This window comes from Ictidomys tridecemlineatus, chromosome 10 (genome assembly GCF_052094955.1).
Source record: "Ictidomys tridecemlineatus isolate mIctTri1 chromosome 10, mIctTri1.hap1, whole genome shotgun sequence".
Classification (NCBI taxonomy): Eukaryota; Metazoa; Chordata; class Mammalia; order Rodentia; family Sciuridae; genus Ictidomys; species Ictidomys tridecemlineatus.
In genome coordinates, this window is record NC_135486.1 from 89,506,622 (window position 1) to 89,530,907 (window position 24,286).

Genomic DNA, 24,286 nt, shown 5'->3' on the forward strand with positions numbered 1-24,286 from the left:
AAAAGTTCTTTACCAGTCAACTCTATTGAAAGAATTTGTGCTATAATATTTATCTCTACTAAATGTCTGGAATACAACAAAAATGAGGTAAGGTTTCTCTAAATACTGAGATTAGTTAGTCATGTTTAAAAGTTAACATATTGACTATAGGTAAGCGCTCTACCACTGAGCTACAATCCCAGCCCTTATCTATTGTTTTAATAACAGAAGATCAATCCTATCTTGGATAGAAAGAGCCTACTCTCAAGAGAAAAATAATCAGGTCGGGATGGGGCTACACCCCAATTACTTTTACTGGTTTTGGTGAAAAGTTTCAAAAGAATAACTGATCAAATGTTTTGTTTTAGAGCTGGGGATGTAGCTCAGTGATAGGGCATTTGCCTAGTGCATGTGAGGCCCTGTGTTCCATCCTCAGCACTCCAAAATACATAAATAAATGGCTAAAATGTTTTAACATTTCTCTAATGGACAAAAATGTACTATTTAAAATATCTAAGAGGTCTGCTATACTTTAACATAAAGATTATGATTGCATGTTTTAGTTTAAACAGTAGAGATTAATCAGAACCAATGGCTATCCTTTTTTAAAAAAAGAAAAAAAAATCATACATAAACTAGCTAACTACTTTACAATGAAGATTTTAAAAGCCCATCACCAGAATAACAACATGTATGGATAAAGGTAAGTGCCTAATAGGAATATTATAATAGTATTTAAAACATACTCCAAATACATTCAAGTCATTTTCAAACATTTTTAATAGCATCTAAGCAAAGACCACTTAGGTGATAATCTGATAACATAAGCCTATTAGAACTACAGAAAGAGTAAAAGTAACAACAACAAATTTTCAGTTCTTTCACCTAATATTCTAGTACCTACTACAGAAAAATGGGTTAACACTTTTAAAGTTTTCAATACAAATGCATGCCGTTTTTTAATTCACTGACAGGTTACTATTAGAGTAGGATTGACAGAAACTGAAGAATCAGTTACAAAATGCTGAAGTACTAAAGCTGAAAAACCCTGTGATAATATTAATTTACCAGGCTTCTTTAGGACATTATATTCTGTACACATTTTAAAAATAGGATATCTTCAGCTGGACATAGTGGAATATCCCTGTAATCCCAGCAACCGGGGAAGCTGAGGCAGGAGGATCAAAAGCTTAAGCCAATCTGGGCAACTTAGCCAAACATTGTCTCAAAACAAAAATAAAAAAGAATAAGACAACAGGATCAGAATTTCAAGGCCAGTCTCTGCATCTTAGCAAGGTCCGAAACAATTCAGTAGACCCTGGTTCAACTCTCAATATAAAAAAAAAAGCGGGGGTGGGGGGGTTCATGCAAAGGTGGGGAACAAGTGAGAGGGGCTGGGAATGTGGCTCACGGTAAAGTACTCTGGGTTCAACCCCTAGTACCAAAATAATACCAAAATAAAAATAGAATATTTTCAAACTATAACTCTCCAAAGATTCCAAGGATTTGGCCTTCATATTTAAGGGGTTTGGGAGAGACCTAACTTTTTTAAAAAGAGAAATATAAAAAAGCAAGGGATATTGCTCTCTTAGGTCTTCATGGCTAGACATAAATTTTATATTTGAATGCGTGTTTTCAGCTGATAATTAGTTTGATGCTATAGAAATAATGCTTTAAAGGGAAGAGCCAAAGGCATTAGAACCATGATGTGTAAAAGCACAAAGCCTAATACAGAGCAGGAGCTCAATAAATGAAATGAATGGCTACCATTTTCTCACAACATACTATATTATAAAGTTGTGACTCCAAAAGAGTTAAATGAGACATGATTTCTAATTCCTATTACATAATTAATTTTCAACACCAATACAATTATGAAGCTTTTGGAATGGTACTTAGAATCATGGAATACATAACAAAAATCTACCTTTTCTCTTGTTTTTTATTTCCTCCTTTTCCCCAATAATTTTTCCCCTAAAGTTCCAACCCATACTACTTTGTTTTCATACTATGAACACACACACACCAAGGATCTGTTTCTCTTGCCATGTTATTTTCTGATGAAGTCAACATATAATTAGATATGAAAAACAAATACCATCATTACCCCCCTTCCCCGTCAAGTGGGCTCCAGGGGAAAAATATTTCTACTGATAAGTCTCATGCTTTGAACCTAGTTTCATTTTTTATACTGAAGGGACCCTTAATTTTGGCATTATCAAATGGCAAAGGACATTCCCATTCAAAATATTATCTCTTGTTTGATAATAAACAAGATTTACCAATGCTTCAGGATCCTGGAAACAGGCTTTGTGTGCCTATCTGTATTCAAAGATTTGAGTAGAAAACTTCTTAGGTTTCAAAATATTCAAGGATAGGATAATCTGTTTTCAGTAAACATAAATCAAGATAAATAGCAGAAAAAAATAAGATAAAATTAACTGAATTTGGACAAGTTCTATTTTAGCATTTTTAAAAAACTTTCAGTGAAAAATTTCCAACAAATTAAGAGTAAAGAGAACTTTTTGTCATTCATTTCCTCTGCCTTCCCGCTTCCCTTGGAGTATTTCAAAACAAACCCTGCATATCTGACTAATCATTATTAAAAGTTTTTAGTGACCAATGAAAATAAAATACCTTTGCATTTCCTATTCATTTTACTCAGGGGACCTAGGCTTTCTTAATGCTTTCCTGGAGTGACACATGCAACAGAGGCAAAAAGATTTATAACTATGACCATATACATTTTTGTTGAAAACAATGAGGAATCCACACTGGTCCATGATATTGATGGAGACTCAAGCAGAAGTAAATGTCTATATACACACTTATTTTTTTCTCTTTTAACTAATCCTTAAAAATATTACTTAAAATAAACAATAACATTTTCATAAAATAATTTAAATTGAATTAAAATTGAACAGTTTTAGAGTGCATAATCAATTAAATTCTATGTCAATTTCCATTACAAATTAATTCAAGCCTGCTAGTATGCTATCAGCTCACAATACTGGTAGACAAAGGTTAGGTTGCTATTATCCTAATTGCTCTGGGAACTACCTAAACTTTTTTTTTTTTTTTTTTTTTGGCTAAAGTCTAATGTGGGTTATATCCCATAATTAACCTATAATGTGAGTTATACCCCATAAGCAAGCAGGTCACTCAACACTTACTCGTTGAATGTTCAACATGATGACCTTAAGATTTTTTAAATTTTAGAGGGGAAGGGTAACATCAATTTACTCAGTATATTCCTTCTAAGTTAGTTTTAGCTGATCATACAAACATCTTTATATACATTCTTATAAGGTGATAATATTTAGTTTCAAATAAGTATTAACCCAAGAATGCTTCCCCTTCTTCTCAATGTGCCATATCCCCTGGATATACAGATAATATATCAGCTAGTCTAAGGCAATACATTTAAAAAAAATTCTGGAACACAAAATTGCTTGGAAATCTGCTACTTCTGCTGCCATTGAGCACTTTTCTCTAACAGCTATTAATATCATTAAAAGCATGGAGAATATTACTTATGGGATGAAAATTCAACAATCTTGGTAAAAATTTTTAACTGAAAAAGTAACATTTTAAGTCCTATATAATCAACAAATATAACAAGAAAGATGAATTTAAAAAGAGCAGAGCCAGGTGAGATGGTGCACACCTGTGATCCAAGTGACTCTTAAGAGGCTGAGGCAAGAGGATCACAAGTTCAGACCAGACTTAGTAACTTAGGCCCTAAGCAACTTAGTGAGACCTTGTCCTCAAAAATAAAAAGGGGTGGGGATATAGCTCAGTGGTAAAGCATCCTTGGATTCAACCCCCAGTACAATAAATACATAGGTTAGAAAACTGGAAGAAAAAAAAAAAAAGTCCATGAACAAAGGAGGAAGTAGAATTTGTCCAAATTAAAATTTCATCTGAGGGGGCTGGGGTTAGGGCTCATTGGTAGAGTGCTTGCCTAGGACATGTGAGACTCTAGGTTCAATTCTCAGCACGGCATAAAAAAATAAGTAAATAAAATAAGATACTGTATCCATCTACAACTAAAAATATTTTTAAAAATTTTATCTGAGAAAATTAAATTTTCTCTAGATGCTATATTTTAATTCTAAACTTGTACATATGAGCTAATTCAAATAAACCATGTAAATGTTTTGTATTATTATTATCATCATCATCATCATTATTTTGAGATAAGGCTTCACTATTTTGCTCAGGCAGAGGCAAATAGTGATTAAAGAGCCATATTTACATGAAACAGTATTTTAAATGGTTTTGCAACAGTTACCCTGGGAGAATATAAGCTAAGTCACTACTAAGAATAATAAATGCAACTGCATTTACTTTAGAATGTGTACAGATTTCTTTCATGAAGAAATGGTGTTGATTTATGAGTCTCCTAAGAATTCTGAATTATTTAAGCAAAGTTCACATTGTCTTTTCATAATGGTGGATAGTGGATTGACCTACTTACCTTTCATGTATAAGAATTCCAGTAAAGATGAGTTAACAGAGACCTATTCTAACAAAATTCCTAGTAAAATAATGTAAAGGCATACAACATTTTTCTAGAACAATTTGAAGTCTAAAGTGATAGCCTTTAATTGGTAAGGAAAGAGTTTGAGTATAGTATGGTGGCAGGCATACTTTTCTTCTTTTACTTTGTTTTTATGAATTTTCCCGTCTACTGAATATATTAAACATCTGATGCAGCAAGTAACATTCTTTGCTAATTTTAAGAATCTCTCAGTAGCCATCTTTCATATATTCTCCTGAGATAGAACAGATTTTCTTTGACCAGAATCACATTACCATTTGTTGGCTGTGCCGGGGATGAAACCCAAGGCTAAATGCTAAACAAGCCCTCTACCACTGAGCCACACCCTCAGTCCCACTTAACTATTAGACAGCAACTCTATACACTAAGATCTTTACTTTCAGTAAAGGTTTTACACGGCCTAGCTCTGTTGGTTCTACAATAATAAAACCCACCCTGTTTTAATTTTTATTCTTCCAGTAACTGAGGTTAAACTCAGGGCCTCATGCATGCTTGGCAAGTGCTCTATCACTGAGCTACATCCCCCTACCCTTCTTATTTTATTTTGAGACAGGATCTCACTAAATTGCCCAGGCTGGCCTCAAACTTGGACTCATCCTGCCTCAAACTCCTGCATAGCTGGGATTATAGGTGTGTGTTAACATGCCTGGCTTTATATTTAAAAATTTTAAAACCTATTTTAAGTCTCTGCCTTAAGTCTACACCCTGGTAGTATCCTATTCCAACTTATTCGAGTCTTATTAAACTTATTCCAGTCTTAGTGTTTGTGATAAAAAAATAAGCTGAGGCAACTTATCCCTGCTACTCAAATAAAAAAAGAAAAAAGAAAAGAAAAAAGCTGGAATTAAGAAAGAAAGTTAACTTCTGTCAATATCTTTCAACTATTAAAAATGTAATTACTTTTATATGGGAAAACTTGATTACATATATTTTTATTTTTATTTCTTCAACTTAAACACATTTAATTTTTTTTGTTTTTTAATACCAGTCAACTCATTATACAAAGTTAAAAATAATAAAATAATCATCTTAAAGAACAAGAACAAAGTTTGGGGGAAAGTCATGCATGGATGAATGTTGAACAAAGAATTAAACCTAATCGGAAAGGAAAACTTTTATAATAAAAGGTTATGAGCTGGGAGCAGTGGCACATGGCTGTAATCCCAATGGCTCGAGAGGCTAAGGTAGAAGGATTATGAATTCAAAGCCAGCCTTGGCAACTTAACAAAGCCCTAAGGAACTGAGACCCTGAATATAAATAAAATACAAAAAAGACCTGGGGGGTTGGGGAGGCAAGGGTTGTGGCTCAGTGGTAGAGTGCTTGCCTAGCATGTATGAGGAACTTGGTTTGATTCTCAGCACCACATATAAATAAAAAATAAATAAAGGTCCAATAACAACTAAAAATATATTTTTTAAAAAGGGGGCTGGGGACGTGACTCAGAAGTTAGGTGCTTCTGGGTTCAATCCCTGGTACCAAAAAACAAATAAATAATAAAAGGTTATGAAAGAGTCTCCAAAACACACACAGAAAAATTTTCAGAAATTCTAGTAAAATAAAGTCCTCTATTCCAAAATCCCAAGGATGTTAGTAACTGTTTCTATTTCTAGATCTTTAGATATAATATTAAGGCATTAATATCTGTTTTTTCTAGTAAGAAATAAGATTAATTAAAATGGATCTTGTGTGCATATAAATATATATTATTCTCTAAAGTCCATAAATGATTTTTAAAAGTATAAATGTTAGTATTTACTTCTCAAATGAGTTATATACATAAAGAAGTGTCACTAAATGTCCCCAAAAGTGTATTAAACAAAGGTGATGTTACTTTGTGTGGTAATTTTATCTACAGACCAGATATAAAGAACCACCACCATTTCTTACTGAAATAATCATCAGAATCATATTGTATAGGTCCAAATTAAAACAGCTGACAGACTCCATGACCTCTTACATGGCAAACAGATACATGTCTAATTTCTAAACATGCAGTTTTCTAGTTCTCAACCATAGCTCCTGACTACACCTCCCCCTATTGTATATACACAGTGAATTTTAATGCTGAGTCCCCTGCTATACGGTAGCACCAAAAGCACAAGGAACAAAGTATAGGAACTGGCTGAGGGAAAAGCCTAATATAACATAACATAACATAACATAACATAACATAACATAACATAACATAACATAACATAAATGAGACTCTGCCACAGCAAACCTATATTTCAATAGTTGCATGTCTTTTCCCCACTACATTTACCTTTTATCACCTTCTGTCTTCACATTGACCCTAGAATTTAGCAATATACATTACTCTCACTTCAGACTAAAACTTGAGATGCAAAAATAATATTTTTAGCTCTGATCACTGTGATATCAAATAGCAGAAAGAGGGTGCCTTCCTACATCATCTCCAGGTTTAGCATTGTCTCAATTCCATATGTTTTTACTATTTCAAATTTTCACCCATTAATCTAGGCAAATTAACCTCTAACACTCACTCCCCTGTTACCTTATAAACAGATCACTGCTTCTTTGAGAATTACTAAGCAGTATTAAGATATGCCAAAGAAATGTCAAAATAAAAGCCTCTCTGATCATCCCCAAAACTTTAAAAAGTCTTAACATTATTTCTGCAGTAATTCCAATCTTTTTCTTTTCATGACACAAACAAAAAATGTTAACATGTGTATAGCCCTCCAGGGTAAATGGATAAAGCTGCTCAAGGCCACGGCTACCCAGTGAGGATACTACTCCAGCAGGTCCCAGGTCTGCTTCACCCCTCTGGGAAATGAGGGATAGAAGTTATGCACTTTTGAAGCCTGGTGCCAAATTCCAGAGACATACCAGGTGACAACTCTGATGTACAGAGCTAAAACTACCACCACATATACCCAGTGGGCCAGATGAGAAAAGCACACAAGTGAGAAGTAATAAAAGAGAAACAATAGTGAAAACCTCAAAGTCTAATTCTTGCAGGCAGTGGGGGGTTTTCTTCTCTTAAAACACTGATTTTGGACATTTTGGACATGTCCACTCAGCATCCTATAGGGGCCATGAATAAATGACACCCTAATACTGACAGGTATATGATAGAAGCTGCCCAAAATGACCAAAGGAAAATTAGTTTAACAATTTCATACTGCAAATCCATCACAAAAAAAAAGTTCTAAAAAAATTTAAAAACCAACAACTATATATGAAAGAATATAATTTATTTTAATAGAGTTAAAATTTTTCTAGAGATTGTTACTTTTAAAGGGGAAAATAGAGAATATATCTACAATCTTAACACCTTATTTGAACAAACACGATTTAATATCACATTGTTTTCAATACTGACATTGCTTACCCCACACCCCCGTCCCATCCTTTCCCCTTTCTTTTTCTTTGCCCTCTCTTTTTAAAAATTATTTTTCTGTATCTATCATTCTTCTTTTGAGGGGAAAGAAAACCTAATATTTTAATTAGAGCAAAAATCATAGAATTAACAATCCATTAAAATGCACAAGACTAAATGTGAATATATCTGTTTATTTATAGCTTTTGGTGTGTAAAATCTCAAATAAAATAAACTATCCATTTGCTATAGTTTTAAAATTAAATAATTTTTTTCTCTTTTAGGAAAAACTGAAACACAAATTAACAGTAGAGAGTAGTGAAAACAGAATTACATTAAAACATAATTTAGAAAACACAGGGACCTCTTTTAGATTAGTAAGTATATGTTGGTAACAAAAGCCAACAAAAGAATAAAATACAAACATTTATATCTTACATTTGCATTCATTATAAAGATCAAAAAAAAGTAATAACTTTCAAACTATTACTTAAGGTGAATAAAACATAAATAGGAAAAAAAACTCTCCTTTTATTTTTAACCCCAATTTTTCTATATTCAGCAATAAAATTTTTACTTTTCAAAAGTATATGACAGCTATCAATACAAATCTTTCACTTCTTTAACATGTACTTTTTATTCTAAGATATACAGTTTAGGTATTAATGGTGCATTTTAAAATGAAGCAATTTAATACCAAAACCAGAATTGCTTCATTATAACTAGAGAAGACTTAAAGCTAGCACTGTATCATATTTAATCGCAGCATACATACTGTATTGCCCCGTGCTAGTCTGATATATGCTAGTCGGTACTGCCATGGTAGCGATGTTAGGTGGCGTTCCTTCTTCCTCTGATTTTTCTTCTTCAATTTTGGGAACACCAGGCACATCAGAGGAAAGTTCATTCAGTATTTTTCTAAAATACAATTTAACAACATAACTGATTAAGATGCATGAATGAGACTTAAAAGAATCACTTTGATCTGTAATTTTTCTTCACAGTAGCACATGCCTGTAATCCCAGCTGAGGTTGAAGCAAGAGAATCAGGAGTTCAAAGCTAGCCTCAGGAACTTAGTGAGGGCGCCTAAGCAACTCAGTGAGACCCTGTCTTTAAACAAAATACAAAAAAATGGATGGGGATGTAGCTTAGTGGTTGAGTGCCACTGGGTTCAATCCCTGGACCAAAAAAAATAAATAAATTAGAATAAAAATGTAATTTTTCTACCTTCTTGGACAAAGTATCATTCTAGTAGTTAACAGTTAACTCACCTATAAGAGGGTCTTCGTGAAAGGATTTCTCTACGTTTATGAGAATCAATTACACCTTCTGTTTCTGCAGACTCATCTGTCTCTGCAATTGTTGCTACCTATAACATAAGATTTTCTGAAATGCATCACAAAATATAAAATCTTCCTTGTTAAAAAAATAAAATGGTAGTTAAGGGTCTTTGTGTACAACACTGAGCCAGGTGCTGTGGAGCCCCAAAACACAGTGAACCTGAATTTAAAAAGCTCATGATCTGGTTCAAGAAAGGAAAAACAAACATAAACATTAAAGTTATTGAAAAAAAAATGTATGGAAAGAAATGGTATAGATAATAAATATTATGAAAATGCAATAGAAAGAGTGGTTCAAATGTCAAGTGAGACTTCACTGGGAAGAGCAAAACATGATACATCAGAGTCAAGATCCTAACCCTGAAAGTGCCCTTATAATTCCAGCAAGGAGTGAGTAAGCCAGTGATAGAGGCAGGAAGAAAGCCCTCAATTTCACTTTTTTTTTTTTCCACTATACTATAGCTGGCTTGAGCTGGGTTTTCAAAATAGGTATTAAATAGGGCCAAAGGAGAAAAAACATTTAAATAAACAAAAGTATAAACCAGAATAAAGTTAGGATTTATATTACAAGGAGTAGGGTAGGGTTTAATGGAATTAAGTCTTAAAAATACAAATAAGAGATTTCTCCTTAAAAAGAAGGATCGGAATTTTCAGCATGATTTCATTTTTCAAGTCATGTAAGAATACAATATTTGGATTGGTAAAGTCGGAAAACTAATGAATTGCTACAACATGTCTGCTGTCAATATATTTAGCCATTTAACTGTGAGGGACTCGAGGAGCTGAGTTTATAAAACTCACTTTACTTAATACTACAATTACCTGAGAATTTGATTTGGGAAAAATTAAGAGGTTACCAAAATATCCAGAATGCATGCCAGAATGTATCACTGCTAAAGCACATATGACCACACAACCTCTGGTAATGGACACCTCACAAATAAGGGGAGCTTATTGAAAAAAAAAAATGTTGTTGCACTAGACAATCATAATATCACTACTAAAATTTACCATTTTATACTGGGCTTTAATACTTCTGTCATATAACCAATACCATAGCAACTCTCTTCTGTGAAACAGGCTAGTATTTTACCCATTTTAGAAAGTTCATGCAGGGAAATTGTCTTTCCCAATGTCTAATATATAGAATTCTAAGATCCACCAGCACTTATTTCTACAAAGACAATTAAAACCATTAATTCAACAAAGATTTAAAAAGCCTACTTATAAGACAATATTTTCTTCTAATACAAACCAAGTTAAAACTAAGTTAAAATATCTGCAGCCAAATAAAAGTCATAATACAAAGAAGAGTGTGGAATGACTTTCTTCTTTTATTATTAGAGTCAGAAAGAATTAGAAATTTTTGGAATCAAGAGTCACCTCAGAAAATAAAAGACAATGATGAGAATTATACTTTTGAACAACTAGTAATGATTCCTAGGGCTGAGGTTGTGGCTCAATGGTAGAGTGCTTGCCTATTATGTTTAATCCTCAGCCCCACATTAAATAAACAAATAAATAGATAAATAAATGTATTATGTTCATCTACAACTAAAAAAATAAAATTAAATTTAAAAAGAGCCAGGTGCAGTGGCGCATTCCTGAAATCCCAGTGGCTCGGGAGGCTGAGACAGGAGAAATCATGAGTTAAAAGCCAGGCTCAGCAACAGCAAGGTGCTTAGTCGCTCAGTGAGATCCTATCTCTAAATAAAATACAAAACATAGGGCTCAGGATGTGGCTCAGTGGCCGAGTGCCCTTGAGTTCAATTCCTAATACCAAAAATAATAATAATAATAATAAAGAAATGATACCTATACTGAAAAGATAACCAAGCTTTTAAATCATGTGGATTTATCAAATCAAATGTCATGCTATAAGCCTCATTCTTATTCTGTGATAGACCCTACTCAAATGTTCAGGTAAAGGACAAGACTAAGTAGATGTATCTCAATTTTCCTCACAGATTTTTTTTCCATCAATTGGGTTCAAATAATTTGAAATTTAAAGGATAATAACAAACTGACTTAAGAAAAGATATAAGTTTAGTAAATAAGAAAAGTATGCTTCTAAATGCATAATTAATAATTCACATCTACAGATAAAAATTTTTTTACCTTCAAGAAATGTTAAGGATTTGTAACAAATTTTGATAAATAGTACCATACATCTCTGGGTCAAACCACATTAACATGTACAAAAGCCAAAGTTTAATATGAGTGAGGTACATGACATATAAACATAATACTCAAGTGACAGTAATACCATATCACTTTCAGGCTGGGGTGCAGCTCAGTGGTAGAATGTGTGATTAGCATGCATTAGGCCCTGGGTTCAATCCCCAGCACCAAAATAAATAACATCATTATCACTTTCTAAGGATTACATACACTGATTTAAAAAATTAAATTTCTACCCACCTACCAACGTGAATATACACAAACACAGAATCAGTACTAAAATCTTTATATTACATGATCAGACATCTTTCCCAAAGAACACTCAAGATACTTTAAAGTACCACTAGAGAGCTTTATTAAATAAATCTGAGTATGAGCACAAACAACTTGAAGAAGACACGAACTGCTTATCTAGCAATTACTAATTCTGCAAATTAAAAGCAGACAACAAAAACTTCAACTTTTAAGTCAAATCTATGCACTTAGCAGGATACACGGCACAGCATATATAAAAAAAAAAGAAATCCCTTCAAACTTCTAATTAAAAGATTTGAGTATAAAATCTACATACAGATAAATGAATTAGTAGTAAAAGAAAAACAAAGTCTCAAGAAAGTCAATGAGAAATCAACGACAAATCATCTAGGAAGGAAGCTAACCTGAACAGTCTGTATTTGTGGTGAATGAATAACCGATGGTTGTGGTGTCTGAATTACTCCCTGGACATGTACAGTTTGGCCCGAAGGTAATTGCACTAGGGTTACAGCTGGGGAGCCTCTTCCAGTGCCTGATCCAGCTACAGAAACCTGCAAAAATGATCATCATTGAGGATTAAAGCTGAACCTTAATTTGTTATTGTCTATTTTTAAGAAACACCACTCACTACTATGACTAACTTCTCTTTTCTTTCTCCTGCTTCTAAGAAATGACAAATCAGCTGGGGTACTTACCATTAGGAGTTGGTCACTGTCCTGGAACTGTCATTCTCTGATGTGACAGATATTAAAGAACCCATGCTCCTCACTTTTGGTGCCCATGCTTCGATGGATAAGAATGTTCCAAGCACAAGGTTCTAAAGCAGTTAAACTACCTCACTACGACCTCATGACTACTAACAGTGACATCTTTTTGAGGCTAAAGTATAAAAGTACCCCAACTTAAGAGAAATCGAAGATAAAATGTCAATATGGTGAATTTTTACACACATATGTATAAGATCTATAATAATTCTAATACTATTTTAGATGTAAGCTGATACCCTGTCTCTATTTTAATAATAAGTCACAGTAATTTTTATGCCCCTATAATCACATAAAAAAGGTCCAGACCAAAGAAATTTCAGGTCCTTTCAAGCCCTAGTATCTCTGATGGAGAGAAAGCCTCAGAGCTGGCATGGCCTCTTGGCACTCCTCCTCTCCCCAGAGACGGAGCATCCAAAGAGAGGACCAAAATTTCACTTAGCTTTAAGCAGAGAAGAGCATGTAGTCATTAAGTTACTCTTGTTTTCAACAGAGATCCCTACCAGCAAGACAAAATACCTCTACTCCCTTGAACTTGAAACCTGCTAAGGTTTCTAAGTAGTAAACAATTCTGTCCTATAGGCCAGTTTTCTTTTAGAAATTTTGCTTCATTTCTCTAAGATTTACTATTTACTATGACTTACTCAAAACAGTCAAAGACCTTGGAAATAAAATAAGCCATTTGTATCTTTCTTTCTGTTTTTTGTACTGGGGATTGAATCCACTTAGTCACATCTCCAGCCCTTTTTGTATTTTATTTTGAGACAGGGTCTCCCTAAGTTGCTGAGGCTGCCTTTGAACTTATGATCCTCCTACCTTAGCCTCCTGAGCTGCCGGGATTATAGTTATATGCCACCATGCCTAGAAAGCCACTTGTTTCTACCATGAGTGGGAGCAGAACCAAAAGATATTAGTTTTTGAAAGAAGCCTCTGTGTGTGATGTCACCTTTAAAGAATACAAATACAATCTGCTTTACTAGTACTTCAAAAGACATTAAAAATTGGGTTTACAACAGTAAGATTTATTTATGTCATTCACCTAGAAAGCAAATTTCTCTGGCAGTGTGAAAGTTAAATCTTTTATCCATACAATACAAATATGCATTGAGCATTATACTAGTCTCACTAAGGTAGAGCACAGAATTGATAAAAGACCTAAGAAACAGTAGCACACCAAAAAGCATAGAACAAATTGCTCCTCTTTATGGACCATGAATGTTTTCAGAATACAGAATTGAAAGATCAGTGTGGACGTGAACAGTAAGTGAAGGCTTTGTGTGCAAGTCAGAGCTTGAAACAGACCTTGATCTGAGCCTAGGTAACAGTTGGACATAAAGCAAAAAATGAGGGGGCAGCGGAGATTAATACGCAGGCCAAGAGCCAGTTTCAGCTTGCTTTGCCCTCTCATTGTCTACCTTAGACTTTAAGGGGGAGAAAAAAAATCCCATATTGAACCAGCAGATTTAACAATTACAAATTAAAAAGAAAAAAAATGGATATATTTTATAAGTGTTCTCGGCACAAAAGGCAACTTTGCATGAATTATAAAAAAGTACCCATATCTCTGTGTTGACTAATTACCAAAGGTCTCCCTTTTCTCCAAACAACTAGTTCTCAAACTTTTTAGTATCAGAACACTTTTACACTTAAAATTTGCTAAGAATTTTAAGAAACTTTTATTTATATGATTTATATCCAGGTTAAGTGTTGGTAAACATTTAATAACCACAGCTGGGCATGGGGTAGCACTCGTGTGATCTCAGATACTCAGGAGGCTGAGGCAGGAAGATCACCAAATTTGATGCCAGCTTCGACAACTTAGTAAGACCCTGTCTCAAAATAAAATTAAAATGGGCTAGGGATGTAGCTCAGTTGTAAAGTACTTGCCTGGCATGTGTGAGGCCCTGAGTCTGATCCCTAACACACACACTCACACACACAAACACACACACACACACAAACACAATTAATAACCAGATCTTGTGAAGGGAGAACCCTGCTTTGTAGCTTTAGCCTATTTCTATGATATAAACACTCATACTATGGAGTATTTGAAGCTACCAAGGAAATCACTGGTACACAATACTCCTGGCCGTGTGCAATACAAGTACAAGCCTGGCTTCAGCACGGTCCAGATTGGTTATTATGTGTTTGTGTGTGTGTGTTGTTTGTTTGCGTACTGGGTGATTGGGATCCCAGAGCCCTTGTGCATGCTGGGCAAGCACTCTACATCCTAGTTACATCCCTAGCCCTTAACATATACTGTATTTTGAGACAGGGTCTTGCTAAATTGCCAGGCTGTCCTCAAATTTATAATCTTCCTGCCTGTAACTCCCTAGCAGCTGGGATTACAGAAATGCACCACCGTACCAGGCTTCTTCTGATTTTATCCATAGAAATATAATATCATAATAGAAATTAAAGACTATTTTAAAAATACTTAGTAACTCATTTTCCAAATAATAAGTCCCTTACTGCTAACATAAAAACATTTTAAGAAAAACAATTACATTTTACAAAGCAAACAAAAGATATTTAATGAGAAGAATAATACTATTTTTTTTTTTTTTACAAATACCCCCCTTTTTGTTTTTTTAATTTTCATGCCTATGATTCCTGTGACTTGGGAGGCTGAGGCAGGAAGACTGAGAGATCAAACCCAGTCTCAGCAACATAGCAAAGTCCTAAGCAACTCAGAGAGACCCTGTCTCTAATAAAAAATATTAAAAAGGGCTGGGGATATGGCTTCATACTTAAGCGCCCCCAGGTTCAATCTCTAGTATCAAAACAATTTTTTTTTTAGTTAAAAGATGGATGCAATACCTTTATTTTATTTATTTGTATGTGGTGCTTAGGATTGAACCCTGGACTTCGCATGCACTAGGCAAGTGCTCCACCACTGAGCCACAAACCCAGCCCTTATTTATTTATTTTTATGTGGTGCTGAAGATCAAACATAGTAGTGCCTCACAAATGCTAAGCAAGTGCTCTACCTACCACTGAGCCCCAACCACAGCCCTACAAATTCCTTTAATATCTAGTTAATGGAAGATACTAATATCTACTTTTGCCATGAATCTGTTACATGTTGTGTTAGTTGGTATGTGAAAAAAATCTGGGCCTGATATAGATAACATGATAACATGATTTTAAAAGGGAATAGTACTAAAATAGCTTTTGGTAGCTTGCTTTATTTATTTATTTATTTATTTATTTATTTATTTATTTATTTATTTGTGCTGGGGAGAAGCTCAAAGCCCCAGTCACATTCTGCAAGTTTTCTACTACCGAGCCACATTCCCAACCCTTTTTCCCCCTGCCCAGTCCTTTTTTAAATATTATTTTGAGATAGGTCTTAATTAAGTTATATATGACAGTAGAATGCATTCATGCACTTTGATATATCATACATAGATGGGATATAATTTCTCATTTTTCAGAGCATACAAGTTGTAGAATCAAATTAGTCATGCAGTCACATATATACATAGAGTATAATGTCTGTTACATTCTACTTTCCTTCATATCCCCATATCCCCCATCCCCTCCCCTCCCTTCACTTCCCTCTACCTAATCTAAGGAACTCTATTCTTCTCTAGTACCCCCCCACACATATTGTGAATTGAGCATCCACACTTTAAAGGAAACAAACATTCGGCCTTTGTTTTTTTAGTGGGAGAATTGGCTTATTTCGCCTAGCATGATATTCTCCAACTCCATCCATTTACTGGCAAATGCCATAATTTCATTCTTCTTTAAAGCTGAGTAATATTCTACTGAATATATATCATATTTTCTTTATCCATTCATCTACTGAAGAACACATAGATTGGTTCCATAGTTTAGCTATTGTGAATTGAGCTGCTATAAATATTGGTGTGGCTCCATCACTGTGGGATGCTGATTTTAGGTCCTTTGGGTATAAACCAAGGAGTGGGATAGCTGGGTCAAATGGTGGATCCATTTCAAGTTTTCTGAGGAACTGAGATATAATCTTGCTAGGTTTCTTAGGCTGACCTTGAATTTGTGATCTTCCTACTTCAGCCTCCTCCCAAGTTGCTAGGATTACAGGCATGTGTTACTGCACTCTTATAATAGCTTTCCCAGAAAACATAGATAATCTTTTTTGATAAACGTCAAAACTGGACAAGTCGAAGTTTTTCAAAGTTTAGTTGCAATGTGCAATCTGAAACCCTATCAGTTACATCAAAACCCACTAGTCTGAGCTGGGGTTGTAGCTCAGTGAAAGAGCACTTGCCTAGCGTTGTGAGGCACTGGGTTTGATTCTCAGCACCACATATGAATAAATAAAATAAAGGTCCAACAACAACATAAAAAAAATTAAAAATTAAAAAAACACTGTCTATCATGTACTTTGGATGGATCTTTTACCCATTCAAGATCTTGTTAACATCATGCACTAGTTATTTGGGAAACTTTGGCTAGATCGTCCAAATACTGACGTATTTCATGACACACTGTCAAAAATCAATTCACTAAAACAGCACAAACTTCATCAGAAAACTGCAAATACTGTCACAATGGCAGATGCAGGTTTTCCAAATTTTAAAATTTCTGCTTAAAACCCTGAATTTGATTATTGCCAATAAACACTTAATAGTTGTTGTCCTTCACTTGGTTTTTGGGAAAATACCTTCAAGTTTAAATAGCCTTAATCTGGCTGTTAGTCATTTTTTTGAGGAAAAAAAAAAATTATGTACAGCCAAATCTGAGCCAATTCGCCTTGCTATTCAAACAATAAGACGTTTCCTCAACAACATCATGTCTTCAGTATACAACAGAAGTGCTTTCTGTGAACATTCTACTTCACAACATAGATATTAAAACAATATGTACTCAGGGTCAAGATTTAAGCAACTGACAATTTTTACCGCTTCACTGAGGATGTTCTTAACTGAAACTGGTTTTGTTTTAACTGCAAGCAAATGGCAGTTAAGAATACAATGACTGGGCTGGGGTTAGAGCTCAATAGCAGAGCACCAAGCTCTTGCCTAGCATGTGGGAGGCCCTGGGTTGGATTCCCAATACTTAAAAAAAAAGATGAAAAAGAAGAAGTGGGGGAGGAAAGAATATGATACTCATATAGTTCAGTGCCACTGATTTGACTGAAGCTAAGACCACTAGTTTACCCACTATTGTTTTTGTATCATTAGTGCAAATGTTGAAATATCTTAGTATTGTAAAAAAATAAATAAATAAAAGTGGTGCCCTAGCAAACCTTCTGAAAGCATCTTCAGCATCTCACCCAAGGTTCTGTGCATCACACCTTGAAAAGTGGTGCTCTATTCTAACATATCCCCTATACCCTGACTTTCAGCTTAAAGAATAGAGTGCCAAAACAGGCTGAGATTTCAACTCAAATGTAGCAGTATAGCCAAAACACTCATGTCCAGTAAGCCTGATAGAAGCTCATATATCAGAGACTGGCAAGATATAATTAAGCTTTCTAACTTATATGAAAAATGAAAGAAAAAAGCCAAAAAGATTTTGTCACCAAAAAAAAGGCTTGATTGCTCAGCTTCTATCATTTCAGAGGAGGGAGAGAAACTTTACAATTAGATTTGTGGGCTAGCTCCCTAGATTATATGGTGCTCCTCTGCCTCTGTTCTTGTCCGTTGACCACCATGTGTGTGGGTCATCTGGAGGGAAGTAGGAAAGGTATGAATATTTGCTTTTCCTTTACTGGATTTTTTTTTTTAAGTGGGGTCTCATTATTTTTCCAAGGCTGATCTTGAACTTCCTGACAAGTGATCTTCCCATCTCAACCTTTCAAGTGCCTGGCTAGTGGTGGAAAATTGTAAGATATTACATTTTCCCAAGTCAAAAGATTTTCTCTAGAATTAAAGAGTTCTCAAAGATACTCTGTCAGATAGCAAGTGACTCTCAATGTTTTGCTTTGAAAAATACATATAGAGAGTAAAATATCTGAAGATAATGAACTTAAAATGGAAGGAGCAGGGGAACCCAAGAATACTGAGTATGCCCCAAAGTGGACCTGTGGATTAGGGTGGCAGGTAAATGCAGTGCCCATATTAAATTTCTGTGGGGAAATTCTCTAGCTTCAAACAGATGAGATTATTTTGAAGAACTAAAAACAAAACAAAACAATTCAAGAACAACTCATAGCTTTTGTTAAATATAAATCTTGATTTCAGTTAGTTTAGCTGTCTTTCAAGTACAATTCTCATTACTTTATTAAACAACAGATCTATCAAAAATGGTGTAGTGTCAAAAAAAACCTGCTGCAGAAAAGAATGTTCTCCTAACATAGACTGTACTACTAGAATTCTGGAAATAAGCTACATGGATTCCATAACTGCAAAGAAACTTCTGTTATGTCCAAATTCTGGACAGTATAGAGGCTCATAAGACAACTTTCTTTATTTAAAATAAATTTATTTAAAATAAATTCTGAGAAACAGCACAAATAATATGCCCTAAACCTTAGAATTCAGATGTATCCTTCTAAAAAAGGAAACTGACATTCTATATTCTCACTGACTTCACCAAAACTGAGGAAGCAATAAGTATTAAGCCTATAACTGTATTGAGTTTACAGGCTAAACATCATTAAAAAATTAATATTGCTCCCTACCCTTAACATCTGAGCATTATTATTATATTATTATACTGATTGCATGGGTTGCATCTGAATATTTGGCTGCCCTCAAAGTAAGGTATGGTACATAAATAGCGCAGAAGTAATAAGAGTGATGATTCAAGAACATATATGCATGATGCCCCCAAAGCCAAACAAAAGGGTAAGTAAAGAAGCATCATTTTGCTTTGGGTAAGGTGACAGATGCAGTTAGGCAGGTAAGGATTAAAGCAAGGAGGACAATCATATAAAAATGTTTACTAGGCAAGGAGAATTAAGGGAATGGTTATTGACTTAGAACTCAGAAAAGAAAAATGATTTGAAAAACAAAAGAAAGATCTGAATAATACTGACAAACAGCAATCTATAAGGAATACGATAATTTATTTGCAATGTACAAACAGGATTCTCAAAAAGCTCCGGAAACAGAAAGGAGTTAAGTCTTTCCTAAAAACACTACTTTTATAGGAAAACCAAAAAAAATTCAGTTACACTAAAACATGGTTATTTACCACAGGTATAAATGGAGAACTTTCTCTAATATCAAACATTCATCCTAAGACTTTTTTATAAGTAAAAATATCAATGGAATACACCATACTTATGAATCAACTCATTCTTATTTATTCAACAATATTTCCTGGGAGCCTGCTGTGTGTTTAGACAGTGGGGATTTAGCAGTGAACAAAAAAAGTCCCTGCCTTTCCAGAGTAGGAGGAAAAAAAAAAAAAGGATGAAGAAACAAATATATAATTTTGGGTGCTGCTTAATTCTTTAAAGAAAAATAAAGCAGGGTAAGGGATTGGAGAGTGACAAGGTAGGGGGAGTGTGAAAGGAGGATATTTGTGTGAAAAGTTTAATGTCTCAGAAGAGTAGACATCTGCACAAAAAGCATAAAGAGAAATCTGAAGAGAAGGAGAAAGTGACAGTAAGATCTAGAAGTGTATTCATCACATTCCAATAACCAAGTAGGCAAGTGCTAAGACAATTTAAAAACATTCAAATAACATATTTTATAACTTTATACCTCTTTTTGTAAGGCTTTAAAACTATATACAATGAATTCAGAGTAGATATTATTTACCTTTTTTTCCAGATCCCCTGAAGAATAATCTTCTTCTATAGGATGCCTGAAACATAGATTATGCTGATGCCACCACATCCACTGAAAATCCCACTACAGACAGTAGTTAATCTGAAGAAATAGGTTAAGGTGATGCCTTACTTGGCTTTGCAATTAAAAAAATCCTAATAATGACGCTTAAAACTGGGAAAACCTCACAATGTTGTAACAGCATTTGATTAGCACCTAGTAGACTAGCTCCAATCTGTAGCTAGGTTCCCTCACGATGGGGTTTATGATGTCACAGTACAGCTGTGAATGTCACAGAGCTACTGGGCCTGCATTCAAAACAGTTAATAAAGGACTAAAAAGATGTGAATTGACAATATAGCAGACTACTCTATCAACTCTGCTGCAAGCAAAATCAAATCTCCAGATCAACTAGTTTAATGTCAAGGACTATAATGAAAATCCATTAACAATCTAAGCAAAACATTGAAAGCTATCTTGATTTCTGTGTATTAAAACAGAATTCAACTATCTTTTTCTTCTTTGAAAAAAATAGTGTTTAAAAAATCTCAAATATGTTAAGGTTGAAACAGGAAAATAAAAACTAATATTAACTGAATACTTGATGAAGATGCAAAACACTTTGCTTTCTAAAACACTCATATTTACTTGGGCCAAATGAAGACAAAAACAAACTGGAAATCCAAAACATAGAGTTAGTCCTCATTGCAGCATTTTAAGTGATTTCCTTCCCATTTAGCATTTTTGGGGGGTGGGTTGTTTAGGGTTTTTTTGGTTTTTTTTTTTTTTTTGATAGTGTGGCTAATAAACTGCAAAATCAATGGAGTTAAATTTTACTTAGTTTTACCTTGTGTATAGCAACTGAAAATATCTGTTAATAAACTAGTCATGTATAAACTAGTCATGTAGTCATATTTTATGTCTACTTTTTGTAATAATTCTAAAGAAATATTGCCTTAAATTTTTTTTAAAATATTTTTTTTAGTTGTACATGGACACAATACTTTTATTTGGTGCTGAGGATGGAACCCAGTGCCTCACAAATGCTAGGCAAGTACTGTACTACTGAACTACAACCCCAGCACCTCAAACTTTTTTTTGCATGTGTACCTAAGGCTTAAACAAATATTATCTGAAATCTATAATCTGAATAAAATGGGAAAGGTAGTCACTGTTTCTAGTATTGTAAATATAAATGGACAAATTTTATGTCTCTAAAAAATTTACCTTTTGAAAGCAAAGCAAATATCATAATCAAGTTAGTCTTAATTATACATAGTTTAAAGCTTCTATTTTGATAATGTTCTTAGCATATATATATTTTTTTCTTTTTGTTTCCCCCCTAGCCAACCCTTATAAGTATCCTGAATTTTCTATTTACAGTATTTGGAACATCATTTTATATTCTAACTACTATGAGACATTTAATGTACATCATTCATATATATGTATTGGGGAGGTACCAGAAATTGAATTCAGGGGCACTAGACCACTGAGCCACATCCCCAGCCTTATTTTGTATTTTATTTAGAGACAGTTTTTCACTGAGTTGCTTAGTGCCTTGCTAAACTGCTGAAGTTGGCTTTGAACTCATGATCTTTCTGTCTCAGCCTCCCGAGCCACTGGGATTATAGACGTGCACCACCATACCCAGCTACATCACATATTTATAAAAGTATTTTGAAAATGCATATGGTCTGATACAATTAAAAAACCTTTTAACTCTAGAACTTTTTTTTTTTTTTTGAGAGAGAGAGAATTTTAATATTTATTTTTTAGTTTGCGGCGGACACAACATCTTTGTTGGTATGTGGTGCTGAGGATCGAACCCGGGCCGCACGCATGACAGGGGAGCGTGCTACCGCTTGAGCCACATCCCCAGCCCTAGAACTTTTATTTTTTAATTTATTTATATTAATTTTTTTTTTTTGGCAGTGCTAAGGATTAAATACAGGGCCTTGGGCATGCTAGACAAGCATTCTACAACTGAGCCAGCCCTTCAGAATTTTTATTTCATCAGTTACTAGGGAATTGAGCCCAAGAGCCCTTCACCACTGAGCTAAATTCCCACACCCTTTTATCTTTTGAGACAGGATCTCCCTAAATTGCTCAGGCTGCCCTGAAAATTGTGATCCTTCTGCCTCAGCCTCCTGAGTAGCTGGGATCACAGGTATGCATCAACCATGCCTGGCCCCCTAGAATTTTTAAAAGCCAATCTTGTATTTGATTTCATTAAGAAACTGATCATAATTTACTAGCCAAATGTATTACAGAATAATAAATGTACATAGAAAAGTAGATTATAGTGTGATCCTGAGCCCAAAACAGCTATTATACTGAAAACATCTTTATAAGGCCAAACAATGAATGTTAAAATTGTTCTTAATAATAATAACAGATAATTTCTAATAATGTATGGAAATGTACATGCCCAAAACCAGAAATCACATAATAAATGCCTAAAACCCACTTGTCCAAAGTTTCATGTTAATCTTTATTTCTGACCTAAATCAACTATTTATAGCAATGTATAGTCAACAGTCAAAATGAAATTAACATGTGCTATCCTACTGCATTTCTTCTATCACTTGGTATAACTTGAGAATACTGATTTGGCAAAAAAAAAAAAGAAAAAGAAAACCCTTAAAACAGCGATAATAAAATATAACGTATCCATACTGTGGAATATTGTATTCACACTATAAAAGGAAGAAAATCTCATCACATGCTTCATGGGTAAACCTTGAGAAAATTATGTTAAGTAAACCAATAACAAAAAGAAAAATACTATGATTACAGGTATAGGAGAAAGCTAGTCAAATTCATAGAAGTATAAAGTAGAATGGGCTTACAAGGGACTAGGGGAAAGTAAAAAGGTAAAAAATTGTGTGATAGGTACAAAGTTTCACATTTACAAGATGAAAAACTTCAGTATGCTTAAAAATGGTTAAGACTGTAAACTTTGCTGTTTCTTTTTTTAAACCAGAATTTTAAAAAAATAGTAATAACTATGGTTTCTAATTTGGTGGGTATAACAGCTTCTTGCCAGGAAAACTCTTAAATTCATTTTGTTAAACAACAATGAGATTGATTTCCTTATCTCTGTGTGTATGTGTCTGTGTGTGTGTCCAAGGATCAAACCCAGTGCCTCATACACTTCAGGCAAATGCTCTACCACTGAGTCACATTTCCCAGTCCTTTCCTCATCTTTTTTTTTAAATTTTTTTATTAGTTGCTCAAAACATTACAATGATCTTGACATATCATACCCTCTCCTCATCTTAAAAAGTATAATTCTAAAGCTACTCCTGGTCCCAGAACAGACAGAATGGCTACTGATGCCAGGAATTATAAGGAAATGATTATTAATGCATCAAAATTAACAAAATTTTAACTTTCTATGTTCTTTGCATACTCAAGGTTTGATGCTGAATTGGGATTGAAATATGAAAATAACTACTTTGCCATTGAATAATGGAGTAAATATTTACAGTATATAATATCTATATGTATATCTTATACATACTAAACAGTAATTGTACACAAATATATGATATACATATATATTTACACAGTACTATATATTCTAGATTATGTTATATAGAGAGTAACTATATATAAAGAGTATACATTTATTATTACTATTTGCTAACAATGGATTTTTCTAGGTGATGCTCTCTGAAATTGGCTCGACTAAGGACATCAATATTGTAGGTAATAAATGGTAGAAAGGTTAATGAAATCTAAAGCCAAACTGGCTGTGTTTAACACACTTAGAATAGTGCTTGGCACAAAGTTGAGTCTTCAATAAACACTCATTTTTGTTATTTTTACTACTGCTACATTTCATATTCTACAAAGTGGAGCTTAAATAATATAATATTAAACCCATTGATTTGGAAGGATTAACTTACCCAAAATGGAAGAAAATCAAAGATACATATAAAAATCAAAATCTGAACAAATTTTGCAAGATTCTCAAAAAATAAAAAGGGCTGAGTATGTAGCTTTGTGGTAGAGCACCTCTGGGTTCAGTTCCTAGTACTGAAAAGCACATTTTAAAAAGTCAGCGTTTTTAAATTAAAAAAAAAAATTAGTTATAGTTGGACACAATACTTTTATTTTATTTATTTATTTTCTCTGTGT

General features: G+C 33.9%; 1 protein-coding gene across 25 annotated transcripts in view; it reads right to left on the minus strand.

The window, feature by feature from the left end:
* Positions 1-24,286, minus strand: part of Crem (cAMP responsive element modulator) — a 74,866-nt gene that overhangs the window by 22,251 nt on the left and 28,329 nt on the right. For 12 of the 25 annotated variants that reach the window (XM_078023375.1, XM_078023390.1, XM_078023389.1 and 9 more), the window contains 3 exons: positions 12,069-12,215; positions 9,160-9,257; positions 8,663-8,805 (listed from right to left, as the gene is read on the minus strand). In XM_078023375.1, the coding sequence (XP_077879501.1) occupies positions 8,663-8,805; positions 9,160-9,257; positions 12,069-12,215 (388 nt within the window). Of the gene's footprint in view, positions 1-8,662; positions 8,806-9,159; positions 9,258-12,068; positions 12,216-20,131; positions 20,225-24,286 lie in introns of those variants that run through there. The other 13 variants (XM_078023394.1, XM_078023393.1, XM_078023392.1 and 10 more) reach the window with 4 other exon arrangements.